The following is a 21,312-nucleotide window of genomic DNA, read 5'->3' on the forward strand; positions in this document are numbered from 1 at the left end:
GCTCTTCCTTGCTGTTCCATATGTTTGGATTCTTCTCTGAAATAAATATCGAACATCAAGGAAGGTCCATTATCTAAAACTGCAGACACTAACTGATGGAAATCATGGGGAGTAGCTCTAGCATTAGAAGCCCAAGTCCTTATCATTTCCTTTACATATGCATTGTGCAAGCCAAAATTAACAACAGCTTGCTTAATTTCTTTCAGATCATTCATTGCTATTGGCGTCCATCTAGCTTCTCTGACTCCCTTTGAGCCTTTAGAAGTTGATGCTTTTTCAGAATTAAGTATAGGGTATGTCGCTAGAACCCTGGGTAAGCCAGTTCTAATAGCTGGTGGAGGCCTTGTATCCTGTCCTTGTGCCTCCTTACTCTGTTCACCAGCTGCAATCATTTCTTCAATCATTTCAAGTCTTTTTATTATTGTCTCTCTTAAATCCTGAATCTCCTGACCTGTATATATTTCCAGTGATTTCACTGAGGTATCAATTTTTTGGTCCCCATTCTGCACCTGTGATTCCAAAGCTTTAATTTTTTCCTTCAAAGATAACATGTCCTCCTTAAACTTTTCTTGTATATCATGTAGATTCCCATCTTGGAGGTACATTCTGTCTGTTACCTTATCAAAACTTTGTGATAAAGTCTGAACGTCAAATTCAACAGCCTGAACCCTTTCAGGTAACTTTCTAATACCCTTGGATATGGAATCAATTTTGTCTGTCATAGTATCCACTTGTTCAGATAACCTCTGATTTTCAATAATTTTAATCCTGTCAATTAGTTGTTCATTATTAGTTCGTAAAGATTCTATCATTCTTAGGAGTGCCATATTCTTCTGTTCATTATTAGTATGTAAAGATTCAATCGTTCTTAGTAGTGCCATATTCTTCCTTAATGATAGAATATGGAAAAGAAAACTGAAGGCTAGTAACAAGCAAATTAAGGTATCCCCATAATCATATAAACCTTGTATGATGTAATTCATTGTATTAGTAAATATAAATTTACTAATCCATTGTATTAGTGAAAACAAAGCAGTAAAATTTGCGTTAGAAACAAAAACTGCAATATTACCTATTATCCAGCAGGTGGCGCTGTTGCAGAGTCGCGGTGAAAACATGGTCCTGTTTCAGTGCCTTAGTAGATGTTAAAAACTGGAAAATGCAAGTTTCTCAACAAAATAAATCTAATTAAATCAATTCCTGAGACGGAACAAGTCACCCTGAGGGGTTGCAGCTTTCAGCAACCACGTGCTCTGGTTTGTGCCACTTAAGAGCTGTACTTGCAAGGGAGATTTAAAAATGACTCAGAAAAGAGCAAACCAGGTGGCCAGAGACTGCGCGGGCCTGTGGAGTTTAAATCCATGTGGGGAGTCCAAGGCCTCTGGCGGCTGAGGAAGGAGGGGCTCCCGCCAAGCCGAACTAGAGCCCGCCAAGCCTGCGGCCGCCAAGCTGAACTTGCACCCGCCAAGCTGAACTTGCACCCGCCAAGCCCGCAGCCGCCAAGCCGAACTTGGGGCCGCCAAGCCGAACTCGCGGCTGCGAGTGGGGAAAGGAGAGGTTCTAAAACCAAACGTTGGGCGCCAAAATGAAGGCGTAAGTCACAAACAATGCCACACCAATTCGGGGTTATGATTATTAGGGTGGTATTTATTTAAAGGGGAAAAAACTTACAGATCACTGTCCCAGGCAACAGCCCTCTTCGCAACCAGGAAAGGAGTCTAGTCGCAGGCGGAGCAGGAAGTGAAGAGAGAGAGAAGAGGGAAGTGGCCGCTTTTTTAAAGGGAGAGAAACCACGCCCCAGTGGGCTGGTACCTCAGCGGTGATAGGCTGGAGGAGTGGGAGGACCTCCCGCAACAAGTGACAATATACATTAATAGAAATGGGTTAATTAATTTCGAGAGTTAGCCAATATGAGGCTAGAAATAATGGGCCAGGCAGTGTTTAGATGAATATAATTTGTCTGTTGTTATTTTGGGATATAAGCTAGCCAGGCGGCCGGAAGCCAGGTGGCGGGAAGTGGCCCACCGCTCCTTTTATAACAGGCATCATAGAAAATTATACTTGAGATCATTTGCATGATATATTGAGCCCACAATCTTTCTTATTTTGCCTATGACCTGGAAATTTAGTACAGCAGAATTAAAAATAATAGGTTAATTCGTTAAATGGAATACTGAATCTGTTGAATGGCTATTATTGATGCTTCATTCAGGTCATCAGTAAAAAGAAAGGAACAACTAGGACAAAAATAAATGAAAATGAAAAGATAGTTCCATATCACAATAAATTGCTGAAACAGGTGGTTATTTTAAAGGAGTTTATCACCACTATAGAAAAGACTCTTGCTATGGAATGGAAACTTTGCAAGGTGCCTTAAAGGTAAGACTCCATCTATCCAAACCTTCAGTTTATGAAAGGGGTAAGCAAAGTGTTTCCTATTCCCAAGAAGCAGCTTCATGCAAACCTGCTGCACTTGTGATTCAAGTGTGTTAGTATTTACGCCAATTACAAAGTCAAGTTTAAGAATTTCTGTGAGTTTGAGGCCAGCCTGGTCTACAAGAGCTTGTTTCCAGGAAAGGCTCCAAAGTTACCAATAAACCTTGCCTCGAAAATCAAAACAAAACAACAAAATAGATGTTGAACTTTCCAGTATCTCCCATCATGTATTGGTCATGCAAACAAGAAAGAATAAAAATTTGATGTAATGAGTTCTTAGTCTGTAATTACAGTTCAGCATTGTTGCAGGCATCTTTGTTTGGAATAATCAGAAACCCATTGAGGAGACTGGGAGTTCCTTCCATGAAACTGTGAGGATGAAGCCTGGTTGTTGTAATTTTTTCTCTCTCTTCCTTTATGTTTGTGGCAGCATGTCATGGAGCTTCCAAATAAATGACACAGGAGAAGTTTTATTCCTTCTTATAAGTTCCTACTCTTATTGTAACTTGCTTCTAGGCAGTTTTTCTTAAATTATCCTATTGACATTTTGTTTTTGGACCTTTATCTTTCTCTACTTTGAATACCTTTCTTTACTTCTTGCTCTGTGCCTTGTTGTGTAGTTAGGTAGCTATACCCTGGTGTCCTATTCTTTTTTTCACCTTGTTCCTTTTGTCCTCCCATATTTTTCCTTTCATTTGTTTTCTTTGCCTTCTAGATTATTTTATCCTTCCTGCCAAACTACTTACTGTTCTGTTTTTTATTAGATCAATCGGGTATTTTAGACAGGCAAAGTATTACAGCTTTGCAGTGTTAAACAAATACAACATAAAGGAATGCAACACATCTTTGCATCATTGAAACATATGTTCCACATCAGAAACAAATAAAACAAATCTTAAGATAATATGTCACAACCTTTTCCCTTTTTGTCTAAATCAAAATGAAATATTTTCACTTTAACTTACTAAAACTGTACAATAAAAGCAGTTACCAAGTAAGAATTACTTTTACAATGTTCAGTCCATTTGTATTTATCAATTTCAGAAAAAACACTCCATGAGCCATCTCATTTTAATGACTGCAAAGTTTGATACTTAGATTACTTGCTATCATAACTATGGTAAACTGAAACTCTAATTATTTAGTCTTTAACTCCATCCTAGACCTGAGATGGACTTAATATTCCCTAACAGACACACTGAGCTACCTGAACATTCAACCAAAGTTCTTTTCTAACATTAAACCATCCATTTTCAAAATACAGGAAGACTTTTCTCTGAAGTGGGGAATTTGAAGGACTTTCCTTGTAGTGGCCAAGCTCATCAATTACTTTCTTCTGAGTCCTGCAGAATGTCTGACCGTCTCTTCTGTGAAGCAGAAATCCCAGAGCATTGTTCTGCCTTGTTTTCAAAATGTTCAGCAATCACTTTCCTGTTGGTCCTGCATATAAAATCTGCACAGAACACTGTTGAGCAGCCCAAAGTAGTAGCAGGTTTTTTTTTTTTTTCACCCAGTGATTAGGCTTGCCAGAATGAAAGCAACTCCAGTGGAGTTTCTTAAATACCCATCATTTTTAAGCAAGAAAATAACATATTCTGTACATCTTTTAAGTGTTTGGAAACCTTTTGTCTATCTAAATATATCTTGGTAGGACTCTGGAAATATTCCTAACATTATATTTCATTGTTATAAGTGTTTAACTGTATAAGGAACTGTGGGCTGGCCTGCTTTTTGTCCTGCTCGGCTCCTGCACAGCTAGCTTTATACCCGAAATAACAACACACAAATTGTATTCATTTAAACACTGCCTGGCCCGTTAGTTCTAGCCTCTTCTTGGCTAACTCTCATATCTTGATTAACCCATTTCTATTAATGTATGTAGCACCACAAGGTGGTGGCTTACCGGGAAAGATTCAGCATGTCTGACCTGGCGGCTGGAGCCATGGCTTCTGGCCCAGAGAAGAGAGGCATGGCATCTGGCTAACTTCCCTTCTTCCCAGCATTCTGTTCTGTTTACTCACCTGTGTTCTCACCTCTCATGCCAAGCAGTTTCTTTATTAATTAACCAATGAAAGCAACAGATAGACAAATGACCTTCCCACATCTTTTAACTACTAATCTTGAGTTTCCAGATTATCCTAAATAGTTTATAATAATAGCTTTCAAAAACTAGAACTTTATCTTATACTTTTAAATGTGTTTTATAGATACCATACCTTAAATAATAATAAAAATATCTATGCACTATAACAAAAATAACTTAGATACTTAGCAAAATACAAGTATCTATAGCTTACCAAATATCCAAAAGCCTACCATACTTCATCTGTTGGAAATGTGGGTGTCATGTTCTCTGGATTACTTCTTGCTAAATAGGGGTGAAGACATCTTTAGGGTTCCCTGAGAAAATTTGAGATAATGTCCAAGTAGTTGGGAGAGCATTTATAATCTTTATTGATAGTCATCACTTGTCAATATTCAGGAGGTCTTCCCTGATTAACCCTGATCAATGTCATTCCTTAAAAAATCCACAGAATTTAGTCTGCTGTGGAAACAAAGGCAAAACCTTTTCTCAAAAATATTTTTTATTTCCGTTTAACAGATTTGACTCATTTTAAAATTAAGATAACTTGACAACAAAAGACCAAATAATCTAACAAAAATCGGGTACACTCCTAAACAGAAAACTCTGAGCAGATGAATCTCAAAGGGCTGCGAGACACATAAGCAAGTGCTCAGCATGCTTAACTATCAGAAAAATGCAATTCAAAACAGCTCTGAGATTCAATCTTACACCTGTCAGAATGGTGAAGAACAAAAACTCTGATGAAAGCTCATGTTGGAAAGCATGTGGGATGAGGACAACACTCCTCCATTTGTGGTCTTGTAAACTTGTACAATTGCTCTGGAAATCAGTATGGTGGTTTCTCAGATAATTAGGAAACAATTTACCCCAAGACCCAGCAATATCGCTGTTGAGTATATACCCAAATGACATTCAAGTATATGACAAGAACATGTGCTCAACTCTGTTCATAGCAGCATTATTTGTAATAGCCAGAACATGAAAAGAACCTATGGTATGGGAAGAGCTTTTGTATATGTGCTACTTTTATTGGTTAATGAATAAAGAAGTTGTTTTGGCCAATAGCTTAACAGAATAGAGCTAGACAGGGAAAACTAAACTAAATGCTGTGAGAAGAAAGTGGAGTCAGAAAGACACCATGGAGCCACCAGAGGAGGAAGATGTAAGCCACCACCTGAAAGCATGCTGATAGACCATGAGCCTTATGGTAAAATATAAAATAATAAAAATTGGTTAATTTAAGAGATAAGAGTGAGCTAAAAATACACTTAAGATATTGGTCAAACAGTATTTCAAATAATATTGTTTCTGAGTGTTTATTTTGGTGCTGAGCATCTGGGAACCAACTAAATTCTTCCACCAACAAACCTAGATGCCCCTCAACTGAAGAATAGATAAAGAAAATGTGGTAGATTTATACAATGAAGTACTACACAAAGGTAAATTGTAATGGCATCTTGAAATCTGCAGGCAAATGAATGGATCTAGAAAAAACATATTGAGTGTGGTAACCCAGACCAAGAAAGACAAATATAATATGTACTCACTCAAAAGTGGCTCTTAGTCATAAAGCAAAGAAAATCTAGCCTAGAATCTACAACCCCAGATAAACTAGACAACAGAAGTCCCTAAGAAAGACATACATGAATCTACATTGGATGGTGGAAAAGGCAAGATCTGAGTAGAAGGAGTGAGGAGTAGAATGGAGGGGAGTGGAGAAAAATGTAAAGCTCAATAAAAGCAATAGTAACAAAATGATAACCCAATGTTCAATTTTGCAGTGCTTTTTATAATCCCATGTCTTCCACCAGCTATCTGGTGCCCATCAGCCATCAAAAAGGTCAGAGTCAACACAATACAATACAGGATCTTGACTCCTTGTGTATTTCCCATCGTTACATGACTTTTTACATTTCTATTAGTGTTATTATCTTTTTAAAGATGTTACTATTTTTTAAATCTATTTCTATATATGTCTGTATCTATTGTCTTTGCTTTTTAAAGCCTATGCAAATTGTAAAATACACTGGAAATATTTTACAGGTTTTTATTCAATCTGTACCTGTTTAACTGAATATCATTTTGCCTTTTTTAAAAAGATTTATTTATTTATTATGTATACAACATTCTGCCTCGATGTATGACCGAACACCAGAGGAGGGCACCAGATCTCAGTACTGATGGTTGTGAGCCACCATGTGGTTGCTGGGAATTGAACTCAGGACCTCTGGAAGAGCAGCCAATGCTCTTAACCTCTGAGCCATTTCTCCAGCCCCCTCATTTTGCCTTTTTGAAAACATAAGCCTTTAAACTACTGTGCAGCATTGAGCCCCGCTGGTAACTTTGGCTGTAGTCTCTTCCTGCTTCTCAGTTCATGAAAGCCAACCACTAAGCTTGCAGCCATGTAGAAAGTGTGCTTCAGGAACTACATTCTGCCTTTATATTTCTGGAAATCTAATTCTTGTGCTGCTTGCAGACTTTTTATGGTTAAAATTTTCATGTGCCCGCTGCTCACGGGCTTCTTTTGTAAGGCAGAAATTTTTACCATGAATTTTGAGGTCCACATTGCACCAAATTGTACGCAGTTGATTTGCTCTTTGGGGACACTGACACCCACGTCCAAATAAATCACAGAGTTTTATTATTACTTATTAATCTCTGGCCTTAACTTGGCTTGTTTCTAGACATTTTTCTTAACATGAATTATTCCATCAATCTTTTGCTTCTATTTTTTTTTATGTTTTTCTATTTTATATACCTTTCTTTACTTCTTACTGTCTAGCTTGTTGTGTAGCTGGGTGGCTGGCCGCTGGTGTCCTATCTTTTTCTTGTTCCTCTCTCCTTTCTTCCTCCCAGATTTCTCCTCACTTTTATTTTCTCTACCTTCTAGACTTTCATATCTTTTTCTAATAAGCTACAGGCCGTTCATCTTTTTGTTAGCAAAATCAAGTGCTTAAGACAAGCAAAGCTTCAGAGCTTCACAGAGTTAAAAAATACAACATAAAAGAATACAACAGATCTTTGCATCATTGAAAGAAATTTTCCAGAACTTATGAAAATAAAACACATCTTAAAATAATATTTTGCCATATCCTGGGTTGCATTTTGAGACCACAAGATGTTGAGATATCTAAACAATAAGGCATCTTCCATGGAGAGCAAGCTGTCTCTAGCGAGTGGAGGTAATCAAAGAGAGTGATGTATGAAAAGTTACAGGGATAAGATTATCTCGGTCCTTTGAAACAGAAGTTGCATGCATCTGAGCTAGAGCATCAGGATTGGATGTTTGTGCTGCTGTGCTTCAGTTTTGCCTTGGTCCAATCTTCCCTCGGTGTGTCTCCATTTTCCTCTTTTGGAATGTGAATGTTATTTGATATCATATGTTACAAAGATGTAACACATTTTCTGATTTTACAAGATGTCAGTCTCAAGAGATTGTCTTCAGTGTCACAAGACTTTAGACAATTAAATATTTTAGGGGCTTTTGCAGAGTATGGGGATCATTGAAGTGACTAAAGCATATTCTTCATAAATGACCATGAGCCTTTAATGACCTAGGTCATATTGTAATTGATTAAAATGAACACCTCCCCAAATAGGAAGAAGCATTTGAATATGTGTCATTCCTTGGTAACTTTCTGCTGATTTCTTGTGAAATCATTAGTAGAAGAAGACTTTCTGGATGGAATTACTCATTGGGGATGTGATTTGAGTCTCTATTCTCTCAACCTATTTCTTGTTCTTGGTGTACTGTTTTATATTTGATACTAACCGGTAAGCTTCTTTCTTGTGCCGTCATGCCTTCACCACCAATATAGTGGTATTACATAAGTTTCAGTGTAACTATTCAGTGACAAGGCAGTTTAGTAGCCTGCCATTTGAATCTTCTTGCTTGTAAGTTTTTTAAAAATATTTTTTATTAATTTTTATTGAGCTTTACATATTCTTTCTTTTTTCTTTATTAAAAATTTCCATCTCCTCCCCTCCTCCCATTTCCTTCCCACTACCCCCTCTCCCTCCCTCTCCCTCTCCAGTCCTAAGAGAAGTCTGGGTGAGCTGCCCTGTGGGAAGTCCAAGGTCCTGCCCCCTTCATCCAGGTCTAGGAAGGTGAGCATCCAAACAGACTAGGCTCCCACAAGGCCAGTCCATGCAGTAGAATCAAAACCCAGTGCCATTGTCCTTGGCTTATCAGTCACCCCTCATTCTCAGTCACATTCAGAGAGTCTGGTTTGATCACATGCTCCATCAGTCCCAGTCCATCTGGACTTGGTGAGCTCCCATTAGATCAGCCCAACTGTCTCAGTGGGTGGGAGCACCCCTCGTGGTCCTGACTTCCTTGTTCATGTTCTCCCTTCTTCTTCTCCTAATTTGGACCTTGGGAGCTCAGTCCAGTGCTCCAATGTGGGTCTCTGTCTCTATCTCCTTGCATCGCCAGATGAAGGTTCTGTGGTGATATACAAGATATTCATCAGTGTGGCAATAGGATAAAGCCAGTTCAGATGCCCTCTCCTCTGCTGCCCAAGGAACAAGCTGTGGACATCTCCTTGGACACCTGGGAACCCCTCTAGAGTCAAGTCTCTTGCCAAGCCTAAAATGTCTCCCTTAATTAAGATATCTACATCCCTGCTCCCATATCCATCCTTCCTCCATCTCAACCATCCCATTCTCCCAAGCTCTCCCCCATCCCCCCCTTTTCCCTTCTCTCTCCCCATCTTCTTTTACTCCTACCGCACCCCCACCCCTGTGCTCTGAACTTTTGCCTGGCAATCTTGTCTACTTCCAATATCCAGGAGTAGAACTATATGTTTTTCTTTGGGTTCACCTTCTTATTTAGCTTCTCTAGAATCACAAATTATAGGCTCGATGTCCTTTATTTATGGGTGGAATCCACTTATGAGTGAGTACATACCATATTCATCTTTTTGGGTCTGGGTTATCTCAGTAAAGTGTTTTCCGTTTCCATCCATTTGCATGCAACATTCAAGATATCATTGGTTTTTTTTTTGTTTTTTGTTTTTTGTTTTTTTACTGCTGAGTAAAACTCTAAAGTGTATATGTGCCACACTTTCCTTAACCTAGGTTGTTTCCAGGTTCTGGCTATTACAAATAGTGCTGCTATGAACATAGTTGAACAAATGCTTTTGTAGTATGATTGGACATCTCTTGGGTATATTCCCAAGAGTGGAATTGCTGGGTCCTGAGGTAGGTTGACTCCCAGTTTTCTGAGGAACCACCACACTGATTTCCAAAGTGGTTGCACAAGTTTGCATTCCCACCAGAAATGGATAAGTGTTCCCCTTACTCTACATCCTCTCCAGCAAAGGCTATCATTGGTGTTTTTGATTTTAGCTATTCTGACAAGTATAAGATGGTATCTCTGAGTTGTTTTGATTTGCATTTCTCTGATAGCTAAAAAGGTTGAGCATGACCTTAAGTGTCTTTTGGCCATTTGAACTTCTTCTGTTGAGAATTCTCTGTTCAGTTTAGTACCCCATCTTTAAATTGGGTTAATTAGAGTTTTAATGTCTAGTTTCTTGAGTTCTTTATATATTTTGGAGATCAGACCTTTGTCTGATGCAGGGTTGGTGAAGATCTTTTCCCAATCAGTAGGTTGCCTTTTTGTCTTAATGACAGTGTCCTTTGCATTACAAAAGCTTGTCAGTTTCAGGAGGTCCCATTTATTCATTGTTGCTCTTATTGTCTGTGCTACTGGGGTTCTAAATAGGAAGTGGTCTCCTGTGCCCATGTGTTGCAGTCAACTTCCCACTTTCTCTTCTATCAGGTTCAGTGTGGTCAGATTAATACTAATATTAACACACAAACCTATGAACACCTATTTTCGACAAAGGAGCTAAAATTATAAAATGGAAATTTCTTTATTGTATATGAGAATTTTCCTGTATATATATATATATATATATATATATATATATATATATATATACACACACCATGTGGGTACCTAGTTCTCACAGAGGTCAAAACATGATCCCAGAAACCCAGAGCTTGTTCTCATATATAGTTGTAATTCCCTTTTCAGTACAGACAATTGAACCCACCTACATGCAAGCCAGCGAGTTCTCCTTTTGAGCCCTCTTTCCTGCCCTGTGTTGATTACTTAGTATCAACATTTATATATAACTTTTTAACTTAAATACACAGTTCCTTCAGTTAAGCCTTTTATATGTTACAGTTAAGTTAGCATACTTCAGGTTTCTGGAAGATGAATACAGAGCGGGAGTTAATGCATAACGCTTTATAGGAATTTCACCAAACACCTATGTATTTTTCTGTAATTTTTTATATGTTTGTTTTATGTTTTGTTTTTTGCTGGTTTTTACATAGGTAATAAGTTCTTCATATTTAATTCTTACTGTCCTGGACATGATTAATAAACTGTACAACATTTAAATCAGAGGCCTCTGCCTTCTGAGTGCTGGAATTAAAGGCATGAGTCTTTACCTTTCTTTTTCTTCATTTTTTTATTCAGTAATTAATTGTTCATTCCATTTTTCCTGTGTGTCCTCTGTACTTCTGATCTGTTTACTTGTCTCTATGTTAGTTTATAGAAATTTCTCTTGTAGGTGATATTCCATTCAAGGGGTATAGAAATGATAGAGGTGAACATTATCCTATTTAGTTTCCTTCAAAAGTTACTTGGTGACTGAATTAAAATGTCTATGGTGGGCTGGAGAGATGGCTCAGAGGTTAAGAGCATCACCTGCTCTTCCAAAGGTCCTGAGTTCAATTCCCAGCAACCACATGGTGGCTCACAACCATCTGTAATGAGATCTGGTGCCCTCTTCTGGCTTTCAGGCATACATGCAGACAGAATATTGTATACATAATAAATAAATATAAAAAAAAATAAAATGTCTATGGTATGGAATAATTGGGGATCAGCTGCAGAATTATATGAGTATACTGTCAAAGAATTATACATTTACAATGTTGTCATTGTCATGCTTTCTATTGTACATGTATATTGGAAAATTTAGGATGCAGTGACCTATGATGATGTGCAAATTGATTTTACTTGGGAAGAGTGGACTTTGCTGAATCCTTCCCAGAAGAATCTCTACAAAGATGTTATGCTGGAAACCTACAGGAACCTCACTATTATAGGTAAGACTGAATTTCCTCTTATGTTTCAAAATAAGGGAGCAACAATTCATTGGTTATTGATGTTCTTATCTAATTTTGATTAAGAAAGGAGAACCATTGATTGAATAAATCAGGCATGATTCCAATATTCAGGGAAGAGAGTAACTAAAATTTTACATCATTTTCAATATTACATTTATTTTCTGATATTATATTTTAGGATACACTTGGGAAGACCGTAATATTGAAAATCATTCTCAATGGTCTAGAAGATATGAAAGGTAACTTTCATGGGCAAGCTGATACAAATGTTCCTCTGAAGAAATTGTAGTGTGTATTGGAAGTTTTAAACAAAAACAATGTAATAAATAATGACACTTTATGTGCATCAATGATTATTACATTGTCACAAAACCATGTACCTCGATGTCAGCTGTGTGAATTGCATTTGAACACCATGCTTTTAAGAAAGAAGGTGTGGAAACAGTGTCTTAACAGTTATCACCATTTGAGTTATAGCATTATGAGAACTATGGTATAGAATTGTCAATTTTTTTCATACCACTCATATTACAAAAATTATAAACAATGAAGTGGTGATAAGTATGTCTCCAAGAGTTTCTAATATGCAAATAGTACATATTGAAGCTTATGTGTCTCATACACTTGATGTGATTATACTAAGTTTAGTGAGGGTGCAATTAGAGTCAAGAATGGAAGGGCAGTTGTGGCCAAACCTTAATCCCTATACCAAAAGTCTATGATTACAGAGGGTCAACCTCTGGTAATTCAGTTGGAGTCTTTTTATTTATTTTTCCTTTACTAGGTATATCATATGTCACTCTGGATACAAGGCTTATGAGCATAGGGATATGGAAAGACATAACATACTTCTATCAGAATAATTAGAAGATATGTAGCAGTCCCCATGTTAACTATACTTGTTCAAGTATTTAAGTAATCTGTTTTCTTGTTTCAATATTAATACATCAAAAAATGCACATTGCAGAAAATCCCCATGAGTACTAGAAATAAATAATATTTCTGTTTGTCCTAGCTCACTTAGCAAATGTAGTATCTCTCACAGTATAGGAAAATGTATGAATGCTATAAGGATATTAAAGATCTGAGCTTTTCAAATTCTCTTCAAATATGTAAAAATTTTTGTATAGAAAAATGATTCTGTAAATGTGACTCCTGTAATAAAGGATCCTACCATCAAAGGTACCTACGATGTTTCCAAACATCCTTAGTAAATCGATACAGTATGAGTATAAACACAGTGATAAAACCTAAGATCTAATTCCTTTTAAAAATTGGAACAAATTAAAAAATTATTTGTTATAGTAATAAGATTCAACAGTGTATTGAATTTAGTAAGACTTTTAAATGTGCCATTATCCTTGCAGGCATGAAGGAAGTCAAACTGGAGGGAAAACTGCCATATACCTTCAAAGTATTAAAGCCATTGCATGTGACAGTGATCTTCAAAGGCATAACAGAACTAATCCTAGTGAGAAAACATATGAGTGTAAGCAATATGTGAAGCCCATTGCATGTCCCAAAAGACATCAAAATCATAAAAGAACATATATTGGAGAGAAACCCTTTAAATGTTATCACTGTGGTAAAGCCTTTGCATATCATAGTTATCTTCAAAGACATAAAAGAGCACATACTGGAGAGAAACCCTATGCATGTAATCAGTGTGGTAAAGCCTTTGCACATCACAGTTATCTTAACTTGCATAAAAGAACACATACTGGAGAGAAACCCTATGAATGCAATCAGTGTGGTAAAGCCTTTGCATATCGCAATGATTTTCAAAGGCATATAAGAATACATACTGGAGAGAAACCCTATGAATGTAATCAGTGTGGTAAAGCCTTTGCATATCACAGTCGTCTTCAACGGCATAAAAGAACACATACTGGAGAGAAACCATATGAATGTACTCAGTGTGGTAAAGCCTTTGCATATCACAGTGATCTTCAAAGGCATAAAAGAACACATTCTGGTGAGAAACACTTTGAATGCAATCAGTGTGGTAAAACCTTTGCACGTCACAGTCATCTGGAAATACATGAACGAAGACATACTGGGGAAAAACCCTATGAATGTAATCAGTGTGGTAAAGGCTTTGCAAGTCAAAGTAATCTTCACAATCATAAAAGAACACATACTGGAGAGAAACCATATAAATGTAATTAGTGTGATAAAGCCTTTAAATATCGCAGTGTTCTTCAAAGGCATAAAACTGACTGCTCTTTGGACTGGAGAAGGAGGAGGAGGGGAGGGGGGTGGGGACTGGGTGGAGGGGGAGGGAAAAGGTAGGCAGGGAGGAGGCGGAAATTTTTAATTAAAAAAGGCACAAAAGAACACATACTGGAAAGAAACCCTTTGAATGTAATCAATGTGATAAAGCCTTTACACGTCACAGTCACCTTCAAATACATAAAAGAACACATACTGGAGAGAAACCCTATGAATGCAATCAGTGTGGTAAAGCATTTGCATATTACATTGCTCTTCAAAGGCATGAAAGAACACATACTAGAGAGAAACCTTTTGGATGTAATCACTGTACATCACATTCATCTTCAAAAACATAAAATGCATAATGAAGAGAAAACCTATGAATGCAATCAATGTCCTAAAGCCTTTGGATATCACAGTGGTCTTTAGCAGCATAAAGGAACACATACTGGAGAGAAACCCTATGAATGTAATCATGTGGTAAATCCTTTACATGCCAAATTAATCTTGTAATGCATAAAAGAATACATACTGGAGAGAAACCCTATAAATGTAATCAATGTGATAAAGCCTTTGGATATCGCAATGTTCTTCAAAGGCATAAAATAACACATGCTGGAGAGAAACCCTATGAATGTAATCAGATCGGAAAACCTTTGAATGGCGTGGTCATCCTCTGATAAAAGAGGACATACTTGAGAGAAACCCTGTGAATGTACTCAGAGTTGTAAAGTCTTTTAACATCACAACCATCTCCTTATACATATGAGAACCCAGACTGGAGAGAAAATCTGACTAATCAGTGTGGCAATGCTTTGCATGTAGTAGTTATTTTCAAACGTATGTAATCAATAATGTAAAGCCTTTGCATGTCACAGTTATCTTGAAATGCATCAAGGAACACATACCTTAAAGAAACTTATGAATGTAATCAGTGTGGTAAATTCTTTGCATATCTCAATGGTCTTTGAAGGTATAAAAGAACATATGCTGGAGAGAAATTCTATGAATTCATTTAGTGTGTTAGAAAATTTAATGTCACAGTAGTTTTCAAATATATTAAAGAATATTGGTGAGAAAACCTATGAATGTACTCATTGTGGTCAAATTTTTACATGTCAAAAAGTCTACAAAAGAACAAACGAATATATACTGGAGAACAGATACTCAGGATTAGTATGCATTCACATACTGAGAACTTATTAATTTTCTATTCATACTCTGTCTTGATGTAATTTATTATCAGGTCACAGTACAAACTGGAGAACACATACTCTGGATTAATATCTGTTCATTTCACTCGCTGAGAATTTAATTGTCTAGTCATACCCTGTTGTGATGTAATTCTATATCAAATCACAGCAGACATGAAGGCTCCCTCTCAACTGCCTGTGAAGGCCCAAAATTAGAGCCTGTTTTTATCCTGACAGATATTCAGGACATCTACATGTACTTTTCCTCCTTTTTTTGGTAATATGATGTTACCTGCAGAGTGGTTGCCTTTGGAATTCTTGGTCTAGAGTGGCCTTAGTTCCCAAACAACATAATGCTAATGACTTGATGCCTCAAAGTATTAAAACAATTGACTGTTCAAGTTGTTTTTTGAATCATGTTAAAGAAGTCTTTCCTTATATTCTTGCTTTTGTTTTCCAGTGTAGTAGTATGTGGATAATTAAGCATGGGCAATTTCAAAAGTCAGAGGAATGCTCTCCCTGTACTTTTTATGGTTGCTGTTTCATTATTTTTTTTTCTTCATATTCTTTACTAATATATCTAAATCCCCTTGCCCATACCCTGGTAAGAGTTGTTTTTTGTTGATATATGGTGCCCAACATGCGGTGGTCACCGGCATATGGTGCTAGAATATGGGGCTAACTGGTGAACCCCAATATGAACAGAACTCTGGCTAGGTGTACAAGGGAGTGTGTGAGGGAACCCATAAGAATACTTTGTACCAGATCCACTGCCATTGCTCTTTGAAGGAACTTTATCTACCAAGTTGTGCATGGGAGGTTTCTCTTGCTTCTGCTGATACCAAGCTAATAAATAATCAGTTTCCTCACTCATCTGTCAAGTTTGGGTAATGTTTTCTCCCAGAAATGCAAAGTGGAAAGATAGAATCTGGGTTGTCTTCACATCACATGTGTCAGGCAACTGGCATTAAAAATGGAAAACAAATACCCACAAATGATTAACATTCCCAAACTACTCATTCTTTTACAAGCTCAATAGTGCTGACCAGAGCTAGCAAATACTCACAGATTTTATAATGGCTTTAACTATTTTCTTCTATCAATTATTATTTTACTTGTTATACCAATATATAGTTAATCTATTTTGAGTTAATTTTTATATCAAGTGGGATATCGAAATTAGTTGCCTTATTGTTGGTTGGATATCTAGTTTTGATAGCAGCATTTATAGATGAGTCTGTATTTTCTCTGATATTTTTTGACAACTTTGTATAAAAGGATTGAGCTGTAACTTTTTGCAAAATTTCTATGTCCTCTGTTGGGGGAGGTTGTTTGTTTGTTTCCTGGCTGCCCAGACTCATTTCCTAGCCATCTCACCTTTAGTAAGTTCAATCATCATTTGCCCAGGCCTGCAGCTAAGTCAGCACAGACCCTGGGGGCAAGGGAGAGAGAATGGGAAGGGACAAGAGACACAAGAAAAGGAGACAAGATAGAATTCTGATCAAGGGAATAATCAAGGTAAACGTATGGTAGGGGAAATGAGAAAGTTCTTTGTGTGTATATGCATAACTAGGCAACTTACTAGGCAACCTTACCATGGTCCAATGGTCAGGTGGAAAGCCTCTAACTGCAACATGCAGAAAAGTCTGAATGTTCAGAACACAGTAATAATTGAACAATAACTCCTTGCAAAATTAGTATTTGACAAATCAGTACAGCAGGAGAAGCCAAGCACAACAGGGTGGGCAAAACTAATTCAGGGAGCAGTAAGTCTCCCTGATTTTTAAAAGCTAAAACTCACTTTGGAGCTGTTCCTGTCTTTGGTCAGGAGAGCTCCTGTAGTCCCATCCTTACTTATCATAGGAAGACAGAATAGCTTTTGGTTCTGTTCCTGTCTTAGGTGACATGTTTAACATAGCTATACAGATGGGTATTTTGTTACCCATCTCTGGCTATAGAGCCCTGCATACCAAGTTTAAAGTCAATTGTCTGGGTACCTCAAGTACATGAGCTTACCTGCTAAACATTCTCATATTCTTCAATGTCACCCATGTCCAGTCATGGACGTCTATAGTTTGCATTTTAGTTGCCTCATTCACCTATTGTTTCATAAATGCAATTAACTTAAAAGAAAAGATCCTAGTGAAAGGAAAATAATAAGCCAAGCAAGGCTGCTAATGGGAAGGAGGCAGGAGGCAAGTTACTAATGCCTCCATGACATTCACAAGGAGGGCAAAATAAAGCTTGTATTAGGTTTTGGGTATTTGCCGGTGTCCCAACTCCTTTTTCAGCCGAAGCCATCAGAGGCAGCAATATTTCTTGTAGTATGGTCCATCTCTTCATTTTCTTTTTCTGAAATTTAAAATTATTTGTTCCCAGGGAAACGCTTCATTCCTAAAGTTTGTTAGATCATTATTTTCATTATTTTGTATTTTATCAGTTTGTTTAAGTAGGCATTCAGAAAGCCATTTAGCTGATTTTATGTTTTTGGAATAAATGCATACTGACCCTCGTCCCCAGATAAGGGCCCAATCTGACTCATGCCAGGAATTATCTATGGGATCTTCCATAGTACCATGGCAAATGGCTTTTGAGTTTCTGTGTGTCAAAAGGAGTTGGCAGCTTATCGTCCATCAGCGTCCAATTTGAAAAAAATTGAGGATAAATAGGGCATGAGATAGGATGTCTCTGGGTGACACACTTGTTGGGTACCATTCTCCCTTCTTTATTTTATCAGTGTTAATTTGAGCGTGAGGTGTGCTCTTTCAACTATGCCTTGTCCCTGGGGGTTATAAGGAATCCCCATAAAATGGGAGATATTAGGGTTGTTTACAAAACCTAGAAAAGGCAGCACTAGTATATGCAGGATCATAATCTGTTTTTATTTGTTGAGTAGAGTTGACTTGTCTTCATAACAAGGAGTTGTGTACGAGTGGCCATGTCAGCACTTTGATTACCCTCAACAAGGGGTTTGGGGAAACATGAATGGGAAAATTCTTTTTCTGTTTCAAATCTGTAATTCCTTCAAAAAGCATTCCATCCTGAGAAGTATCTTTTATTTGTCCCCCAGTTTCTAGTAGTGGCACAAAGTGAGCAAGGTAAATGCTATTTATGTAAATGTTTATGGTCTGATTTGAAAAGGCTGAGAAGACTGCAATAACAGCTTGTAATTCTATAATTTGTGCCAAAGAACCTGCAGCCTGGAACTGGGTGGTTTGATTATTCCAAACATAGGCAGCAATTCCAATGGAAGAGCCATCAGTAAAAACCAAGAAGGCATTTGGTATAGGGTCTAGGAATGTGACTTTAGGAAAAATAAATTTGTGTCTATTGGTAAAAATCTATGAATTTATCAGGAAAATAATGTTTATCTAAAATGCTGCTGTAAGAGGCTGAAGCTAAGGGCCAGAATATTCATTGTTTGCATAAGCCAATCAGTCTGTTCTTTAGTATACAGCTGTTTAATGACATCAGGTTCTTTCAAAGAAATGTTTTCCCTGTTTTTTCCTATAACAATGAGGTCAGATACTTCTTGTTAATAGGGACCAAGGACACACTTAGATGTAGCAGGCAAGTGACCCCACATTAGTGGTACAGTTTGCCGAAAAAACTGCAGTTGGGGAAAGGACAGTCTTGCATGTAATATATATTAATGGTTGATTATAGTCGATGAAGTTAATTGATTGAGACTGAATGGCTTGTTCTATAATTCTTATGGCTTTTCTCCTGGCATGAGCTCACAAGGTGAGACAGGACAGCTTTCCCATGTAAAATATCATAGAGAGGTTTTAAATCATTTTTGCAAAGTTTAAGATACAGCATAAGCAAATTGATATCACCAAGGAGTTTTTGAAAATCATTTAAGGTCTTAAGTTTATGTAGAATGTGCGGCAGGTTGCCTCCCACCACCTGGCTAGCTTTAACCAAAATAATTACACAGAAACTGTATTCTTTAAACACTGCTTGGCCCATTAGTTTCAGCCTCTTATTGGCTGATTCTCATATCTTGATTAGCCCATTTTTAATAATCTGTGTAGCACCGCGAGGTGGTGGCTTACCAGGAAACATCTTAACCTGTGTCTGTCTTGGAGAGGAGAGTCATGGCGACTGCCTGACTTGGCTTCTTTCTCCCAGCATTTTGTTCAGTCTACTCCGCCTACCTAATTTTTTGTCCTCTTAAAAAGCCAAGGCAGAGCCGGGCGGTGGTGGCGCACGCCTTTAATCCCAGCACTCGGGAGGCAGAGGCAGGCGGATCTCTGTGAGTTCGAGACCAGCCTGGTCTACAAGAGCTATTTCCAGGACAGGCTCCAAAACCACAGAGAAACCCTGTATCGGAAAAAAAAAAAAAGCCAAGGCAGTTTCTTTATAAATTAACCAATGAAACAACAGATAGAAGACCCACCTACATCAAGTTTATCTAATCTTAATTTAAGTTTTTGAGAGGAAATTTTAAACTCTCTCATCTGAAATCCTAAATGAATATATGGATCTTTAAGTTGTACTTTATCAGTTGCTATTTCTAATTCTCTGTTTTGTAAAGCTGGCTTAAGCTCATCGTAGCATTTTAGAACTTCTGTACAGCTATTCAATGTCATCCATGTAATAAATTATATACATTTGAAGCCAACACTCTTGTACAGATTGCATGGCTGAAGCTACAAAAGATTGACTGACACAGAATGGGACGATTTGCCATGACTTGGGGAGAATACACCATTGATATCATTGCATGAGTGCTTGAAAATTAAGAGAAGGCAGACTGAAGGCAAAATGTTTTTGATCCTCAAGGTGTAATGGAATAGTGAAAAAACAATCCTTTAAATCTACAATCATTTTAAAATACCCTAATGGTATAGTGACAAGTGAGGGAAGGCCTGGTTGCAAGGCCCACATTAATACCATAGTTTTATTGACTGCTCTAAGATCTTGTACAAGGCGCCATTTTCCTGACTTCTTTTCAATAACAAACACTGGTGTGTTCCAGGGGGAATTGCTAGGAATAATATGGCTAGCTTGTAGCTGCTCCTGTACCAGATATTGAGTGGCAGGTAGTTTTTTTTTTAAGAGAGGGGCCATTGATTGACCCATACTGGATCATTAGTCATATATGTGATTTTTGTCAGTATGGGTAAAAGGAGCATCAATGGCCCCTATGAAAATGTCCTAGCCCCACTCTGGGAGTTCTGAGCATGGCCTCAAGAAGTTGCAGCATTATAGAACTGTTTTATTCAAGTCCCTTGCCTTGGAGATATCCATTTTACAACATTTTCATGGTGTCAATCTCATTAGGACTGCACATAATGATCCCTAATTGCGAAACTAAGCCATAGCCCCAAAGGTTGATAGGCAGTCCTGAAACTACATAAGATTGAATGTTGCCTTGGCTGCCTTCTTGGTCTCTCCATTTTAAGATTTTTGAACTCTTGAAGATGTTGGCTCTGACCTATACCCTTTAAATGAGTTATGGTAGCATCTAGACACTATGTATCAGGTCAATTTTCCTTTTTGATGATTGTGACATCAACACCTGTGTCTATCAATCCTGAAAACTTCTTTTCATCTAACCATAAACTCATATGAGGGTTTTGTGCAAATATTACTTCTGACCAATAGACATATGAAAACCAGAAACCTTTATTGTTTCTAGAATTACTCACAACTTTATTTGAAGTGGGTAGTAAGGGAAGAAGTAGTAATTGAGCAAATCTCTGTCTGGAAGGGAATGTAACAATATTTTTTGGGGGGGATGACATCATAACTTTAACTTCTCCCAGATAATCATTATCAATAACTCCTGGGAATATTTGAAGGACCTTGATGGTAGAGATGGTATGACGTATAAAACCAACAGTATCTTTTGGTAAGGACTTGAACTCCCATCTCAGGCATTAATATTGTATGAGTGGTGGAACTAAGCTCCAGTCCTGTGCTCCCTGTTGTGGCTCTGAAGAGGTTTGGAATGGATTGTTGTTTGCTGAAACAAAACTGATTGTCCCAAAGGCTTGTTTGGGTTTGGGAGTCCTGGGGTTGTATTCTGTTCCCGTTTCCCTGGTTCAGAGGTTGACCCTGGACATCCCTCTTGTACTTACATTTACTAGCCCAATGTTTTCCTCTATCACATCAGGTTCACAAACCTGGAGTAGATGTTCTTGTGGAACCAATTTTATTATTTTTGCAATCCCTGGCAAAATGTCCAAATTCTCCACAATTAAAACATTTACTTTTATTTTGTTGTGA

The 21,312-nt window shown here is 37.6% G+C and overlaps 2 protein-coding genes across 4 annotated transcripts in view; both read left to right on the forward strand.

Annotated features, from left to right (window-relative positions):
• LOC121441603 (zinc finger protein 431-like) overlaps positions 1 to 21,312 on the forward strand; it is an 81,237-nt gene that overhangs the window by 22,102 nt on the left and 37,823 nt on the right. The window contains exon 1 of one of the 3 annotated variants that reach the window (XM_041642832.1): positions 11,867 to 11,907. The exons of the other annotated variants lie outside the window; for them this stretch is intronic. The gene's annotated coding sequence lies outside the window, so the exon portion shown is untranslated. Of the gene's footprint in view, positions 1 to 11,866; positions 11,908 to 21,312 lie in introns of those variants that run through there. 3 annotated transcript variants of the gene reach the window in all.
• Positions 5,661 to 14,311, forward strand: LOC121432382 (zinc finger protein 239-like). Its single transcript, XM_041630322.1, is given in 4 exon segments — positions 5,661 to 5,684; positions 11,631 to 11,647; positions 13,036 to 13,862; positions 14,163 to 14,311. Coding segments are annotated over 4 exon segments (1,017 nt in total).

This window comes from Microtus oregoni, unplaced genomic scaffold (assembly GCF_018167655.1).
Source record: "Microtus oregoni isolate MIOR12 unplaced genomic scaffold, Mior012 000002F_ref0000024, whole genome shotgun sequence".
Lineage (NCBI taxonomy): Eukaryota > Metazoa > Chordata > Mammalia > Rodentia > Cricetidae > Microtus > Microtus oregoni.